The sequence below is a fragment of the Passer montanus genome, unplaced genomic scaffold (assembly GCF_014805655.1).
Source record: "Passer montanus isolate IOZ18808 unplaced genomic scaffold, ASM1480565v1 scaffold7, whole genome shotgun sequence".
Taxonomy (NCBI): Eukaryota; Metazoa; Chordata; class Aves; order Passeriformes; family Passeridae; genus Passer; species Passer montanus.
The window spans coordinates 6,197,809-6,215,116 of NW_024372147.1; the positions used below are offsets into that span (position 1 = coordinate 6,197,809).

Sequence of the window (17,308 nt, forward strand, 5' to 3'; positions counted from 1 at the left end):
AGAAATCAAGCCTTCCAGTATCACTGATAAAAAAAAGTTTCAGCAAAAAGACTATAATTATTAAAGGGAGGCAACAAAATAAACAGAAGACTTAAAATTTGTGATAAAATAGGTCATACCTCCTGGACTCCTCTGCTTTGGTCCTCACTGCTGTCCAGGTATTTGTAGAGTTTTCGCAATGAAGCAGAAACATGCACTCGTGATTCTGTTTGGCTACTGTGACTCATAAATGAAAGAACAAGTCCTACTCCTAAAATACAACCCGTGCTTTAAGAGAAAACAAAAGAGAAAAGATTAAGTATGCTTTGGCTGCTCTGAACTCCCTTTAAACCGCAATAAAGTTTGTGGGTAAGAAGACCTCTTGGCCTTGCCTGATAACTAGCCCTGTAGATAATTTATTATCACAGTCAATTTTGCAAATGGTTTTTATTTCACATATCGTTTCCAGGAAACACGAGACAAAAGAAGACCATAAGAAGAAAGTGTTTATTTAAATAATAAGTCTTACATACAGCCTCATTCTTCCTTCTGTCTCTGAAGAACCAGTAGCCCCAACAACAAGTGCCATAAACTAGTATGAAGGAAGTATAGATCCAAATTTCTATGTGTCCTGATAGTATAAACTAGGAAATCCCAATTAAACATACTAATTGCAGGTTCACTGAGTGTATTAGCATCTGCTGCTGTCAGCCTCCTTCAAGAGCTGTTTCAGTTGTAAAAGTAATGAAAACAGTGATTAAGCCAGAGAGTTGCTAAGATGGCTTTCTTAGCCAGGTTAAAAAGAAAGGTATTCACCTGCATTTGTTAACAGTAAGGGTCAGGAGTTCATTCTAACCTGCATGCACTAAAATTTGCATATCTTATAGTGGAGCAGCTTCATCAGGGCAGACATATCCAGCACAACTAACTGTTTGATGATGAGGATACTTAAAATTGCAACAAGAACATAGTTTCAAAGGACATAATTGGATAGAGCAGCTGGCACAAACATCTCCACAGTCCCCACCTCTTTTTCAGATTTTTGTTCACAAATTTCATGCTGGACCAAAGATCTTGTACTAAATTCTGCATGTGTGCTCCCATAACAAGTTCCAAGTCATCAGGTTTGTCAGCAAACTTCTGAACAGTTCGGGCTTCCATCATGATATACTAAAACATTGCTCTGAAGGTGTTCTCCCACTGGCATACATCCCCAGTTGCTCTTATTGGTAGACGATTTTTTTTCCCTGTGCACATCTCCCTGACATTGCTTGTAGCAAGCAGCAAGCAAATGAACATGGTTAGGATTTTAGGCATTCTCCTAAGCTTCTCCTATCCAACTTAACAATGGCAAGAGCTGCTGCTTCTGCTCAGCTAGGTAAAAAAGAGACATCTGACAATAACTTCAGTTGTATTTTTAAGTTAATGTTTTACAGTAACTGGGAATTAAGAATAATTGAGCATGGCTACAAGACACAGAGGGGTGTCTTGGGCGTGGTACTTTTTTCCAGCAAAGATCAAACAAACCTTTTTAAGTAACTGGTATATCTGAATTAATGACTAGCCAACAAAACAAGGACATGGCTTATATACAAGAGTTCTAAATTCAAATTTACACTACTGCTTGTTGACAAAACTGCATAGAAAGAAAATAGAGTTTATAGTTTAGAGCTATAATATTTTATGTTATTCACTGTTAATAAAGAGTTAAAATATAATCGGACACTAAAGCAAGAATAAAACTTCACCTTTTCTGTTACACATTTTGTAACTAACAATTGCTCTCACTTGGCTACCTTTTTTGTGAGCTACATAAAATGAGTATTTAGGTACATTTCACCTACATGGATATCTCAAGATTTCCTAGCACATTTTAAGTGTTATACTGCTAGAGCACCAGGTTGCAGGGAGTCCTGCCGCCCACCAAGTGCTGCCTGAGCCTGGACAGCACTGATTTCCACACCTGCACTGCTCAGCAGAGCTATGCTCAAAACACCATCAGCCTGTTTCTTGTGAAAAAGAAAATCACCGATTTAGCAGGAGTGAAACACTGGTGAAAATGCTCATGCCTCACAGTTGATCATGCCTGTGTCACACTGGATTAAAAGGCTGGAAAGGACCTTCCTTTGGAACAGCAAATGTAGAAATGCAAAATTTGGACAACTCTGCAACTTTTACAGCTTTACATTATTTCTTTGCTCACAGAGAGAACTCGTACTGGACACCAACTGGCTCTTAACCTTTAAAAACCATAGACAGCACAAAAAACTACCCCCTCTTCAATCATCCCTCTTTTGCTTGCCATTGTTTCACATTCTTCTGGCAGTCACTTGCTGCCAGAAAAGTCTGGCTTGGCTCTTCTCTGAGGCTTTCATCTCCAGCAAACAGGCTGCACTAACCAGCAGCAATAGGCATGACAAAGGGGTGCAGCTGGTAGAATCTCTGTGTACTGTGTATCTCACCCTGTGTCACTCAAAAGGCAACAGAAATCCTTACTAAGCTATACAGGTTCACAGCCCAATGGTGCACAGCTGTGACTCCTCCAGAGCTTTTCAGAAAGTGCACTGGAGAAAGGAGGGCAAAGGCAAACGGGAATTATTGCTGTTTCTTTTGAACAGTGAAGAGCTGGTCAGAGTAATGCTCAAACTGAAAGAAAACCTGATGCACTCACACTGAGCTGCTCAAGGTACTGTGGTTCCTTCCCTGATTTGAAAGAGAAATAACTGCTGTGGAAGAAACATCCTGCCATGCTATGTTAGCTGTCTCATGGCAACTGACATGTGTTTTATTGTCTAAGGAGATTCAAATTCTAACTGTAAAAACTTAAGCACTGTAGACAAAGTCTTTGACTGACTCTGTTTTAGGGAGCATGCAGACCTCCAAAGGGCCTTTCCAGCCTGCCTGAGCTGGTGATTATATGGAAGTACTCAGAACTCGCTGTCTCCTTGTCCTATTCTTATACTTTTCTGTGTAGAATTAAGAAAGAAAATATGAAATAAAAAGGTATAGTTCAAAATAAAGTATCACCAGTAATATAGGAAACTCACTTGTACTCCAGATTGGTGTCAAAGCAGCAGTCCTCCAATACATCCAGGGACTTCATCAGAACGAAGTTCATCTGTTGACCAGGTATATCACTACAAAACCAAATCAAAACAGAAACAAAAAAAATCCAATGCCTGACAGTGAGAGGACCCCCTGACAAAACATCATCTCAGCTAGATGTGTAACTATTCATAAGCTGAAAATTCATGACATTTCATACTATTAGCTCTCTCAATCTCTCTCCACCTCACTGCCTAACTTACTGAAAAAAAAGATGTGTTTACATCTCACTCCAAAAACGTCATATGGACTCCCCTCTTATAAAACATATTCTCAGTTTTCATAATGAACAGGACATCTTTAATCGAAACTAGATCTATAATCTGATATAAACTATAGCTACATTTCTATGAGTTTTGATTTGTTGGAAGACAATGCTTTAAAGAATGTGTAAGATTAAGGTTTCAGACCATGCAGGGCAGTGAAAGAGTAAAATTAGTTTGCAAGAAATGGTTAGATAAATGTATTCACTTAACACCCCTCACCACAGAAATTAAACAAACACAAACCCCCAAAATATTGATTCACATACTCCAAAATACTAGGCTGATGTAACTTCATTCTCTGTAAGAGTCTTTTAATGCTTGTATGTATCCACTGACTAAACATCCACAGGTAGTATATTCCCAAATTACGTGGCTGAGTCAATGCCAGCAAGGCATCAAGACACCAAAGCGTGAAGATCAGAACTCAGCAATGCTTCAGTTTTAACAAAATCAGGTGCCTTGCAAACATTAGTTTCACTGAGCAAATTAACAACTGCCAATCACATCTGTTTGGTATCTGTGTTTGTGTACTAATGAAACATTTTTTATGAGTATACAAGAAGAAAAAATCCCTAGCAGTCAAAACTCTGGAGGAATATAAAGACCTACCTAAAAACCTACTTCTCAATTTCTCTGGAATCACCAGAAATTTGCAACTGAGGCCAATCTTTCTGAAAAGGAGGCATTTTCTAACAACTTCAGAACACCTCTGTGCTGCCAACACGGCTGTAATAGTATGCTTTAAAAACAGTGCATTACACTACTTCCATCCTCACATTTGTAACTCATATGACATAAGTGAACACTGTCCCGTGTCCAGAGCACCACTTACAAAGGAACCAATGAGAGCTGCGAATTATTTTACAATTATGTCTTCCAGCACAACTAGTCCCATTTAAAAGCATATCTGTTGTTCTTCTGGCTGACTGCTTTGAACTTCGTACTTGTATGAAAATTACTCACTCATCCTGAAGGAATGACAAAGTACCTAGGATAGCACTGGAGGGGGTGAAAGTTGGGGGGGAAGACTGATAGTAAGAGGCACCATTTAAGAAACATTACAAAGCCCTTCAAGAATCATTTGCCTATGACTTGTAAATACTTAAATTCCTCAGAGCTTAAGACCACATACAGAAAAAGGAAGTTATCATTGCAACTACATTAAATACAGTAGCTCTCACCTGACTTTTTCTTCATACAAACGTGAGATAAACATCCCCAAACCAAGACCCATGTGGATTTGAACAGCTTGAGACTCGTCAGCATTTGGTTTCCCAGGTAACCGGTCAGTCAGCATACTCAGAACCTCCTCAATCTTCTCCTTGCATGATACAATGAAAATTGGCACCAGGAGAGACAAAGCTGTGGCTGCGCAGGATCGAGCTATAATACTAGCAGTATTTTCACCTGAGTAAGATTTCTAGAAAAACACAAAAGAGAGCATTTTTTTCCCTCTTACTTCTTTCCAGGCAACAACATTCAGAATTCGAGGAATTTAAAATAAACACTTACAGAGCTAACAGCAACACAGATGCATTGCAATCTGACATTCCTTGCATGTGGCTTTTACCATTTTGAAAATAAAGACAAAAACTTCAAGCAAACACAAATATAAACAGAAAGCACAATGAAAGAAAATTAATAACCGCAAGAAAAGTCTTGATTTTCCCCTATTCTAACTACTAGAGCTCAAACAGAACCAGGAAACTTCATTATTAGAACTCTAGGTATGAAATATTGCCTTGCCTTTAGTACCATAGCACATACCTGATAGAACCATGGGAAGACCTGACCTTTAGGCTGGTAGCGGCTATTCACAATACTCAAGAGGGTCTCCGTGACCATGGAAATCCAGTGTTTCATAGGAATAAAATCAGGTCCAGTCTATAAAAATCAAACCCAAATAGTCATCATTATTTTTTCTTAAATCAAGTTCTACCTAAACAGAAGCTCAGCTGCTGATGTTCCAGCTGTGATCCATCATGAATGAGATTATTTTGTCATTCCTATGTAGTGTAAGTAGCATCATTTACTTGTCAGTGTTGGCTGTCCAGACACTACTTTTGATCAAGTACTATTCAGTGGAGCCAAAAACTATGAAATTATGAAAAAAGAGTTTGGCTGGCTTTCAGTGTCCATAGAGTGACCTCCATCTCATCTGTCAAAATGGTCAAATAAATGACCATTTAGACATTATGTTTCTTGTGACAAGGCACATACATACTCTACATGCTCCAGTACCACAGAATGTGACAGATGGCATTCACTGAGTATGATGGAATTTGAACTTGAAAATGTAAAGTACTTCACATGCACTTACCAGCCTCCCCAAACACCTGGTCATATTACTTCTCTGTACTCCACAAAGAAAAGGGACCCTCTCCCAGATTCACTCACCTCAGGCACCCCTTCAGTGTCTGAAGAAAGGCTGCTTTCATATTTGGCTACAGCAACTGCAAGGCCAGTTAGAGCAAAAATAGTGTTTCCTTTCACCACAGGGCTTTCTCTGAACAGAAAAAGGAAAACAGTTAAGAAACATAAAAAAGATGCTGGCAACAAAACATATCTCAAAACAGAAAAGTTATGCTACTTGTGATCCAGGAGGGAAGGCCTTTGCTCCTAGCAACTTCATTGGGCTGACTTCTAACTCAGCAGCCATCTGGTACATTTCATCTTCAGGAATTAGAGAAAGAATGGAGGGAAGAAGTGTTTCAGTTTTATTTTTTCTTGTCTGTCTTTTATAGAAAGGCTAGCACACAAGAAGCTGTATAAAAACAGAAGCTTTCTTCCACTATAATAAGGAATGTTACCCTGCAGAGCAAGAAGGACTTGCAGCAGTTGGTCTTAGCTAGTACCATTTCCATAGAGGACAAAACAGAAACATCTTCAAATGGAGAATGCTGGAGAGGCAGATGCCACTTCATTGCAAGATGCCACTTCACAGCATGAGAAGATTTAGCAGAGAAGCCGTTATTATCAGCTTAAAAAAAAGTTTTTTATTATTTCCTTACACTAAAAAACACTAACATAATGGAAAATTATAGGATTCATCACTTCTATGACAGTGCAAACCTTTAAGGAAATCAAGAAAGAAAATCTGACAAAAAAGAGAGAAAACATAACTGTGTTCAATTTTGTATAAGGAAGTATGTTGATATTCTAGTCATTCCCAGAAAAACAAACTGCAATATAATCCTGATGAACTCTCTTACATTATTTTACAAAAGTACCTGAACAATATGACTGTGTAAGACCACTTACAGGCCACTAGACTCTTTGCATCAGTCTTCCATTTCTAAAAACTTCCTTGATTGCTGCTGTGAAAATATATCTACACTGCCAATCTAGCATTTATTCCAGATCCAAAGATGCCATTATCACAGTAAAAGTATTTTCTGGATTTCTGTTTTGCTTTTTAAAACAAGAAACATGAGTCTTAGTGGAATGTCATCATTTGGAACAGTGAAACTACCTCCCCTGAGATAAGAAGTACTTGCAAATAATTAGTAAAATTAGTAAAATTTAACTTTGTTAAATTCTTTGAAGTCTCTCAGTATCTTTTGCCTTAAATAATTTCCTAAGCTTCTAAAAGACAACATTTCATTATGTACCTCAGAGAGAAACTTCTAAATCCACACACCCATGAAACCTGGATACTTTAAATTTAATGAAGGCAAAAATCATCTTAACAAGATCTAGGAGAAAAAGGAACAGTGTCCCACTCTTTATTGAAAATATGGGAAAAAACCATCATCTGTAGTAATTTAGCAGTTCTTACTTGGAAGCACCTTTGATGACATCGGTCAACATATCTCTGACCCTGCAAAAGAACAGAAAGAATTTACACAATGTTCGTTACAGGATAGCATGAACTCAGCTAAATTCTTCTTTTGTCTTACACGAGTCTGTTCTAGGTCAACGACTGTACCAGCCAATCAGAAGACTTACCACAAAATAATTACAAGCGTTTAATCTGTAATAAATCAGACCACCCCAAGTTTCTTCATGCTCATGTGCACTCCCAGTGTTTTATAAAGGACTCTTATTTGACCTAATACAACTTTTTGTAAAATGCTGGTTCATGCAATAGTCGTAAATATGCTTTTGAGCACATCAAACATATAAGTTTCCAGATCATTGTGCTATGTTCTAGCATAATGAAATCTGAATGTTTTACAAAGGACAAGCATTACAGTTTATTCAACACTTTATTTCTGGAAACCACTACAGGCAGTTATGCTATGGCATGGTATATAAACCTGAATCAATTTAAATTAAAGCTATAGGAGTGGCTACAATTTCTTACATGTTATTGTAGTTGATTTATAACAGGCTACTTGTTTTCAATTGTTTAGTTTTGCATTCATATCAAGGCTGAAGCAGAGATGCAATCAATCTCCTACACTGAAAGGTGTGGATGAGAAGAGAGATCCTCTATTCTAAAACATACAATTCTGTCATGGCCATGAATGTCATTCTACATAAAAAAGCAACTTTAGACTGAAAATGCATGTCTCCTGAAACAGAGCTGTATATTATAAGACTGAGTTACACTCAAGCTTTCAAAGAAACCTACCCAGATGCTCCTTCACAATCACACTGCTTTGCACACAGTTTCAAAGTCACCACACTAGAAGCATTTACAACTTGGTAAACACCAATACAAAATTGCACCAAAAATTTTCACAAAATTTACACAACAAAGGGTTAACACTAAAGTTTATACCACATTGTCCACAATTAGGTTAACCCTAGTGAGCAACAAAAATGCTTAACGGCTGCTGAAGTTAGGACCCTGAGGAACCAAGCAAATAATTGTGAACTGGAAAAAAAACTAAAGCTACTATGGGCTCTAGTTAATTTCCTGCTTTGATTTTTTTTTCCTGATAAAGGGAATTCTGTTCATTTGTTACACAGCTTACATTACCACCATTTAGGAAATAAAGAGCAGAAATTCTTTCAGGAGAAATCTAGAAAGCAGCATTGTTACAGGCCTTCTTATACCCTATCAAGAAAAGGATCAGTCATTAATAAAGGATCATTTCTACAACACTGTAGCATTCTGGATCTTACATTACAAGCCTGTATTCCAGAATTAGCTGGAATTCAGTACAAATTCTGAATTCTTCTTGAGTGGGACTTTTAGATTGAAACACACAACACGCATTTTGGCTTTGTACATATTTTACTTCCAATACACTTATGAGCAAAGACAAACCCAGATATTTATACTGTCCATGGACAGATAGCTTTCTTCTCTTGTAAAGCCTTCCACTGCCCCCCTTCTTCTCCTGGCCATGCACGTATATGGCTAAATCCTGACCAACTGACAGACCCTTCTCACCTGACTGAAACAGAATTAGTGCAGAATATGGATTAGGGTGTGCATCATGTGCTTGCTTTTAAACAACATTCTCAAACACAGTAATGGTAACTTAGCATCAGTCCACCATGACATACATCAGATTGTGACTTGCATTTCTTTCATCAAGGTATTTTCAGTGAAACAGCTCATTAAACTCTCAAGAAGGAAATTTTAATCTTTGCATAACCCTTCTCCTTTAACATCCTATAAAACCCCTGAATTATTTCACTCTTTCCAACTGCTCATCCTTCAAAGTTCTCAGGCTCTGTAGAGGAGAAGGTACCTGTGAATTCATGCACATGGAAATCCTTACAATGACCCAATATTCTTTCTTGCCATTCCCTTATTCCATCATGGTCACGGTATCTGGTGGTTGGTTGTTGTTTAGTTTTGGGTTTTTTTTGTTGTTGTTGTTGTTTAGTTTTTGGTTGTTTTTTTTTTTTTTTTCCATTAGTGCTCATACAGTCTTTAAAATTGTAAAATTAAAGGCTTTAAAATCTTGTCCTCCTCTGTCTCCCTGCCCGCCACTACAAATGGTCAGGAGCACATGGGCACTTCCTTACCATAGCCAGGCTGTAAATTGTTTGTACTGCACCTCTTCAGGATCCTCTTTTCCATGTTTTAACTGCATCTCCAGCTCTGCCTGCCTCCCCTGCAGAATTGCAAAAACAGTCAAAAATGGATCTTATAAACTTTATTTACATCATAAGATGTCCTCAGAGAATACTCAGGTAACACATTGAGCCTAACCTAAGGGCTAGTTCATAAGTGACCTTGACTGCTTTGCATAGGGGATCCCACTGTAATATACAGTATATGAAGGAGAAGAATCCGTAATTTTTTGTTCTGAGTAAAAAAAACAAACTGCAGATGGCACAAACAACCACAAACACTGAGGCATTTATTCTAGTACATGCAGACCCAAGTTCCCTTGGGAAGGGCTACAACAATCATGGACTGAGCTTTAGAAGCCTGATAGCTAAAATGGATTCTAACAGCAAAACACAGCTTTCTTGATGCTCTACATAAGGCAGAATTCCTCCTTTTTTTACTTTACATAACTCTGACCTCCCTGTGATTTCCTACACCATTTTTTCTGTACATTGAAAGAGGTGATATGGATTCTGCCCTCTAGCATATTGTATGTAGCAGCCTGAATTGCTGCTAGGAAAGTCCAAGTTAAAGAAGCAAAAAAGGGCCTTTGCATAATATCCACAGACGTTTAATTCAGCCACACGGTGACAGTTGTAACATGTTATAACATACATATGTTATCTAAAAATACCTAAAGCAGCTTTGTTTTAATATACCATCTCCAACAGAGAGAACTATAACTTAACTTGTTTAGCTTGTCAATTACTGCTCCTTACCAGATTATTAAACCTTAAATGAAAAAATATAGGCACACATGCTGTATTTTTCAGGTATTGAATGCTTGTAATTTGGGTGTACATACCAACCTGAAAATACAACACAGTGAATCTTGAAAATCCAGGTCTCACTCAAAAAGTGACCCTCCACAGAGATTAAAGGAGTACATCAACACACTGACTGAAAAGAAGGCAGTATAGCAGCTCAGAAACACTGACTTATGTACTATCCAGACGACTCATTTTACACTGTAGTCTCTTTTGGCCATCTCCAAGAAACGCACTACAAAAGTGTAAGGATTAAGTAAGAAGCAACAAACATAGGCTGTACTGTCCTGTAAAATAGCAAGAAGTCCTACAGATCCTTTAGAAAAAAATCTGGTACATGCTAAGCTTCTTGTGAAATCTTGCCTTGTAAGGGAAGCAAATTAGGAAAGTAATTAAATGCAAGAGACAATGTCTCCCAAGACCTAAACCTGCAATTTGAATAGCTGCTGCTTGTTTTGTAATGGGGCTGGCCTGGTACAGGATCTCACATTTTGTTGACAGTCAAGATAAAAATTGTTTTGAAAATGTGAGAGAAGCCTATGTTTTGCTGCACAGCGAAACAAGGAGCAAAGCTTCTAGAATTCATTCAGTAACCTGAGCTGCTTGTGCTGAAAACAGCTGAGGTGGCCTGGAAATACAAACAAATAAGCCCTTCTAGTAGCACAAAGAAAGCACTCTGGAAGGAAGCTATTTGCTAAACCTTTTTTAGATAATTTTCCTGTTGAAAATCAAATTATACTACATTGGTCTAGATACCAGCTCAGCTAACCTAATGAAAGAGAGAATTTAAGACTTCTTAATCATTAGATAGGATTGAAAAAATTGAAAGAGGAGTCTCTTACAGTGCAGCAGGATGACATGCTTATTAAGAGGAAGTTCTTTTTAATGAATCATCCCTTGATAGCTTCTGTCTCCTTTAAGGTACTACTATTTCAAACTTCCTACCGAAGCAATAGGTTAGAGCTCCAGCTAAAATTTCATCTTCTAAAAATTCTAAAAAGTGAGACTTTCTTTAAGTAGACACATGAACAAACCTGCATGAACCTGAACTGTAAATAGAAAGTACACTTCTACAAAGAATCCCAGACTGTGCTTTCAGTAGCCGAAGACCCATTTATATTTCTGTTTTATAAATATTATAAACAGGCACCTCAAGCTTTACTTTTTTGTAACTTGTATAAGTGCTTTTGCTGGTAAAATTAAAACCCATCCCACTTGAATAAGCATGAATGCCCACAATAATATATATCTCAAAATTACCTGCAGAACTGCACTGTAAGTTCGACTCATAAATCCTAACCAGGTCTGTGGCAGCAGTATGGAGTGGTGCCATTCAGAAGGCTGAATATTAACCTGTTCAACACACCAGAAAGATCAGAAGCAGTTACATGAAATCTAATATATGCACAATCTGTGTTGTCCAGTCTATGACTTGCAGATAAACATTGACTCATTTCCATGGGCTATTACACATGGTTGTAGGAAACTAATATTATCATGTACTTTATTCTCCTTTCTGATTTTAGCCACACCAAATCACTTTCAACTTCATTACCCAGGCCAGTCAAAAATGGTTGCTTGAGGCAGTGCAACAAGTAATTGATCCCAGAGAGACAGTGGAACTGTATGAGGCAATAAGTACAACACTTAGCACAACACTTGCACAACACTGGCAAATGTTTTTTCATTGTTTGTGAAGATCTTAGAAGTTTCTAAAAGCAGAATTGTTAATCAAGATAAATAACAGACCTCCCCCTGTATAATTATTTTCCTGAGTCTTCCTGCTTATACACCTTTTTTATGCCCCTAATTATCTATGTAAACCAGTTGGTATTCTTTCTTCACTTGGACTTTATAACAAAAAACAAAAGACCATCCTAAAGCTCCATGCCCACCGCTTTCAGTGAACCTGAAAGACTTGTGAATAAGTACTAATACACCTATACAAATAAAAACATCCTAAAAGTCAATCAAAAAAGATAACGTACTCCATCTTGCAGACAGACAATACAAATATGACCTGTAGTAAAAACAAGGAAATCTCATGCTAATAATGACTAATGAACACTAGTTCTTCCTTTTAGTTAAAATTATATTCACACCTCCTGCTCATGTCTGCCCATCAATCTCTCCAAAAGGTTATGAGTAGTCAAGGCTCCAGTTAGAATTGCTTTCCTCGGGTTCCTGAGGAACCTGCAGCAAGTCCAGTCTTCCCCTCTGCCTCCAGTCTGGAATTATTTTAAACTTGTGCATTAGACTATTTCATCTAATTCTGCTAGTCAACAGACAGCTAAACATGACTCATCATGTGCCCAGGTGGCCAAGAAGGGCTGGATCAATAATATTGTGGCCAGCAGGGCCACAGCAGTGATTGTATCTGTGTCCTTGGAACTGGGGAGACAACACCTTTGACTTCTGTCCTAATTTCTGGGCCCCTCACTTCAGGAAGAATGCTGAGGTGCTGGAGCATATCCAGAGAAGGACAGCAGAGCTGGTGAATTACCTGGAGCTCAAGTCTTGTTTGTTAGGACTGACTGAGGGAGCTGGGGCTATGTAGCCTGAAGAAAATAGGATCATTGTGACCTTACTGCTCTCTACAACCACCTGAAGGAAGGTGTAGCCAGGTGGGGATTGACTTTTTCTCCCAGACAATTAGGGACAGAACAAGAGTATATAGTTCAAACTCTGCCAGGGAAGACTCAGGCTGGATATCAGGAGGAATTTCTTAATGTTAAGCATTGGAATGGACTGTCCAGGGAGGAGGTATATTCACCATCCCTGAAGGTGTTCCACAAATGTTTAAATGTGGCACTTAGTGCTATGGTCTAGATGAGAAAGTGGTGACAGGTCAAATATTGGTACCAATGAGGTCTTCTCCAACCTAAATGATTCTGTGATTCAGGTTTAACTGATGTTGTAGTGATTTATAAAGTTTGCCATTTAATCTACACCTATGAAAGCCAACAAAAGCAGGCCTGCAAAATACTGTATGAATATATAATATTCATGCGGGAGTTAATTACAAAACTTTAGGCATCTTGTGACATTTCAAGCACCTAAGACAATATGGTCTACCAGGAACACCTAAAATTTGTTTATGTATTTGTTGACAATAGAACTGCTGAGGTGCTTTTCATTAAATAACTCTCCTTATAGCAGTAAACATTTTGCATGTATGTGGAATATGAGGAAGGAAAGAGGGAACTGAACATTTTCACATAACAAAGAACATTCAAAATTCATCTGCAACTGAAAATGACTGGACATATTGCTGAAGATTTTCATACAAGCAGTACTGCAACCTGCTACTTCAGTACAGGAAACCTGTTGCCTTTACTTGTCATCTATTACTGGATATCAAGGGTAACAACAGCTAGACTAAGTGTTGAGCAATTAATACTAGCAACCACAGGCAAAGGTGACAAGTGAAGTTCAGATTGTTTTTTAAGTGCACAATTTATGTGTAAGAAAATATTGGCTGGCTGGCTGGAGAGGTGTGTGCAGGGAATGAGACTCAAGGAAATTGAGTCAAAATTTTCTTTGACCAATTTGGCAATTTTATAGTTTAGGCTCCCTGTCTTTACTGTTAAACTCTGTTCCTCAGAAGAACATTGAGGACCAAACAAACATTAAAGTATGAAATTTAGTGTGATGAGCCCAGGGACTTGCTTCTCACCTACTCAAAGACCTGAACAACTCTTTTCTGACCACCTTGTCTCTACGTACAAAGGGAAAAAGCAGGAAAAAAGCTTTGACTCTTAAAGCAGTGTAAACTGAAAACAGAAGTACTGATTTTTTAAATCAAAAATCTATAGTTACTGTAGATTTTTGCTAAGACGGTGCAGTTAGCATTGTCTGAAGATATTTTGTATTTAACTTTAAAATATAAAAATATTTGTATTTATTTTTAGCCTTACTACATCTTGAATCAATCACCTTGGTAAAGTACTGAGAGACTAGGTAAAATATTTCTGTCTCCAGTCATTCTAGGTATTCATTAACTTGATCCAGTTCACCACATTGTCCACAACAAAACTGCCATATTTTGTCTGGCAAACCATTTTAAGGTTCTGTTTCTAGAAGACAGCTTGTACACACTTTTCTTACTAGAAAGTAAAGTTTGGATATGCTGCTGGATTTTATAATCACTGCTATTGCACACAAATATTTTTTTTACCAGGATTTTAATTGATGCTTTAGGGCAACAGACAAGTGTTTAAAACCAAGTTCAGAACTGATCTGCATCCCACTGTAATTTGACTGATATAAAACCTTCATACATGCCTTCTATGGTAATGTAATTAAACACATTTTTCTTCAGAACCACTATCACAGAACTTAAGTCTCTCTGAATGAAGCAATTACATGTACTGCAGAGCTTTTTCTTCTGGATACTATGGAAGCTCATGCTTCATTTACAACTTATTAATCTGAATCTGTTCCTCTGACATATGAAACATCCCTGTGGATTTTCCCTGGTGCTCTCCACTGGAGCTTCCAAATAGTTAGAAAACATTCACTAATTGACACTCCTGTGATAATGAGGAGCATTATGTCCATTTCTGCTTTCATTCCTTGGCAGCAAAGATATCAAGATGGAAAACTTCTATTAAATTTGCATACATGGTTAGATATCTTGAGATAAGTGTTCAAGGGTGAGTTTTCTAAATTCTTCTAGATTGAGAGAAGAACTTGACATCCATAGTACTTCATAATCCTATTGACACTGACTTCATCATACAGAGCCAGGGATGGATTTCTATAGTCCAGTCCAACTGGTGCAGACTGGCTTTTTTCCTTGCACACCTGACCTAAATTCCACTAAGATCCACAGACACTGGTGTTACTATGGACATAAGATATGATTATTATTTTTTGTGTCTTTTCAGTTGTGAAGGACCAAAACTGTTAAGATGTTATATGGAAAGCTTGTATGCATATGCTAGCAAAACAGAAGAGTTTGAGAGATGGTACAGAGCCAGAAGACTGCTATAGTCAGAAGCAGCCAACTTCACCATGGCACACATTTTACTGGAAACTTCAGGCAAACTAGGCTGCAGACAGTTTGTTAGAGAGGCAACTGGCTTGCTCGCTCCAGAAAGATTCAGAAAGTTAACCAGTACAAACATATGTGAACATGCTGAAGGAGGACCTGACAGCAAAGCCCAGAGGGAGCCATGCAGGTGTACCGTAGGATCAGAATGTAATCCATGTGCACTACCCATGGTACACGCCTGTGTTCTAATGTCAGACTTTCAGCTTGTACACAGAAAACTCTCCAAACTCTGCACACACAACCTTCCCACTCAAACCTTGTGCTATACTTATTTCATAACTGAGTGTTTGATATCAGTGATTTTAATAGCATCATAGAAGAACTTCACAGCAGATATGCCTCACATCTGGGTGACAGTTACAAAACAAAATCAGGTCCCAGATCACCCCCTCAGATGCATGCAAGTAGCTCCTACAGAAATATAAAATGACTGTATTAATAGAATCATTTTATGAACTTTTAAGAGTTTAATACACTTTCACTTGTTAAAAGCTGCTCCCATTGGGAAATGAGCACTTATTTCACTGGATCCAGTTGAACTGTTTGGGTTTTTTTACTGTTGTCCAAAATTTTCAAAGATGAACTTTGATATTCAAAAGTACCATAATTCAAAATTCTCTGACAGACTTTGTTACACACACTTTATTTTCCATAATGATTAAGTGAGGGCTTATTTCATGCCATTTTTCTAAAACCGGACTAAAGGTAACTGCATGGTTTTGGTGGCACAAGCCTAATAGGTCAAGGAGCTGAAATGTTTAAGAGACAGAAAAAAATGGCAAGTCTTAGCAAGGTGTAGATATTGTTTCCCCAAGAAACCCCATCATTGTTCAGGCCTGCTATTCACCTACAATGACAGGTATCAGGCATATATGAATAGCAGTCTACAAGGCAGAAAAAGGCAAAGCTCCTGTTTGTTCTTCTAATTTTCAGAAGAGGCATTTCGGCAGTGAACACTTAAAAAAAAATTTACATGTTAAGTTAGTGAGGGTGGGTGACCATGGTGGTAGGCTGATGATCAGACTTGATGATTCTATCATTCTAGCTGTCTCTCACAACAACTTCAGTTAATTATGATACATTCACATATGCCATCACTAGCTGATACCAATACCCAATGCACATAAACAAAAGAGATAATAAAGCAGGGAAGGAGGTGTAATAGTTTCAAAAAGCAAAGAAGAGCCAGCAACAACTTACCTCATGAAGGAGGGCAACCAACATTTGTTGGAAACTGCGGCCCCTGCTGGCCAGAAATCGATTAATAGGCTTGCCATCCTTGCCCATGTGGACTGGGAGGTCGAAACACAGCAACATGCCAGCTGGAAGAGGGAGGGAAGTGGAACACAAAGGTCAGTGCGCGCACTCAAAGTCAAGGGAGAACCCAAAGCAAAGTAAGGTTAACTTAATAAAGCCAAGAATTCAAAAGAATGTGCAAGCATATTTAAGGGGCATAAAACATAGTTTCTTGAGTTGATTCAAAATATGCATACTTGTCTACTTTAAGAAAGTGACAGCTTACCTGCAAGGCCTGGTGTCATGCCTGGTTGTTTGTTCCTCTCATACATTTTCAGCAAGAAATTTGGAACACCTGCCACTGTCTTCCCCTGGTCTGAGCGTGTGGTCCCTCCTCTTAATGCAGAATGATACACAGCACGCGGCATATTGGTCATCTCCTGTTTCACAAGTGATGTTGCAAACTCTTCAAATGCTTAATGAAGCGGAATGCAATGACATGAGAGGAAAGGGAATATGAGAAGCTGACAATTGAGAGACAAAACTAACCCTGGAAAGCCCAGAACGATACTAGCACTTCTTTTCATTTCATAATGGAGCATCAGTCTAAGTCTGATGTTGTAGCATAGGAAGGAGGGACATCTACATCTGGAGATCTTTCTCCTTGAGCTGTATTGTCTATAAAATTGGAAAAAGCATTGCTGAAAATGGGAACTTGGTAAAAACAAGAAATATGAGGAAATTCCAGTGTAAAGCTACTTTATTCAAAACTGACATATGTATATTGAAGGTTGGAAAGAAATACCTTAACTATTCCATGAGCTGCTGATTACCTTCTTTGATTGCTACAAAATAACAGTAACGACAATACATAGTTGACAGA

The 17,308-nt window shown here is 38.1% G+C and overlaps 1 protein-coding gene across 1 annotated transcript in view; it reads right to left on the minus strand.

The window, feature by feature from the left end:
- Positions 1–17,308, minus strand: part of FOCAD (focadhesin) — an 88,990-nt gene that overhangs the window by 17,181 nt on the left and 54,501 nt on the right. The window contains exons 21-30 of the mRNA XM_039729800.1: positions 16,712–16,900; positions 16,390–16,511; positions 11,394–11,486; positions 9,279–9,367; positions 7,129–7,170; positions 5,748–5,856; positions 5,118–5,234; positions 4,532–4,770; positions 3,027–3,116; positions 120–267 (exon numbers count right to left, since the gene is read on the minus strand). Of these exons, the coding sequence (XP_039585734.1) occupies positions 120–267; positions 3,027–3,116; positions 4,532–4,770; positions 5,118–5,234; positions 5,748–5,856; positions 7,129–7,170; positions 9,279–9,367; positions 11,394–11,486; positions 16,390–16,511; positions 16,712–16,900 (1,238 nt within the window). The remainder of the gene's footprint in view (positions 1–119; positions 268–3,026; positions 3,117–4,531; positions 4,771–5,117; positions 5,235–5,747; positions 5,857–7,128; positions 7,171–9,278; positions 9,368–11,393; positions 11,487–16,389; positions 16,512–16,711; positions 16,901–17,308) is intronic.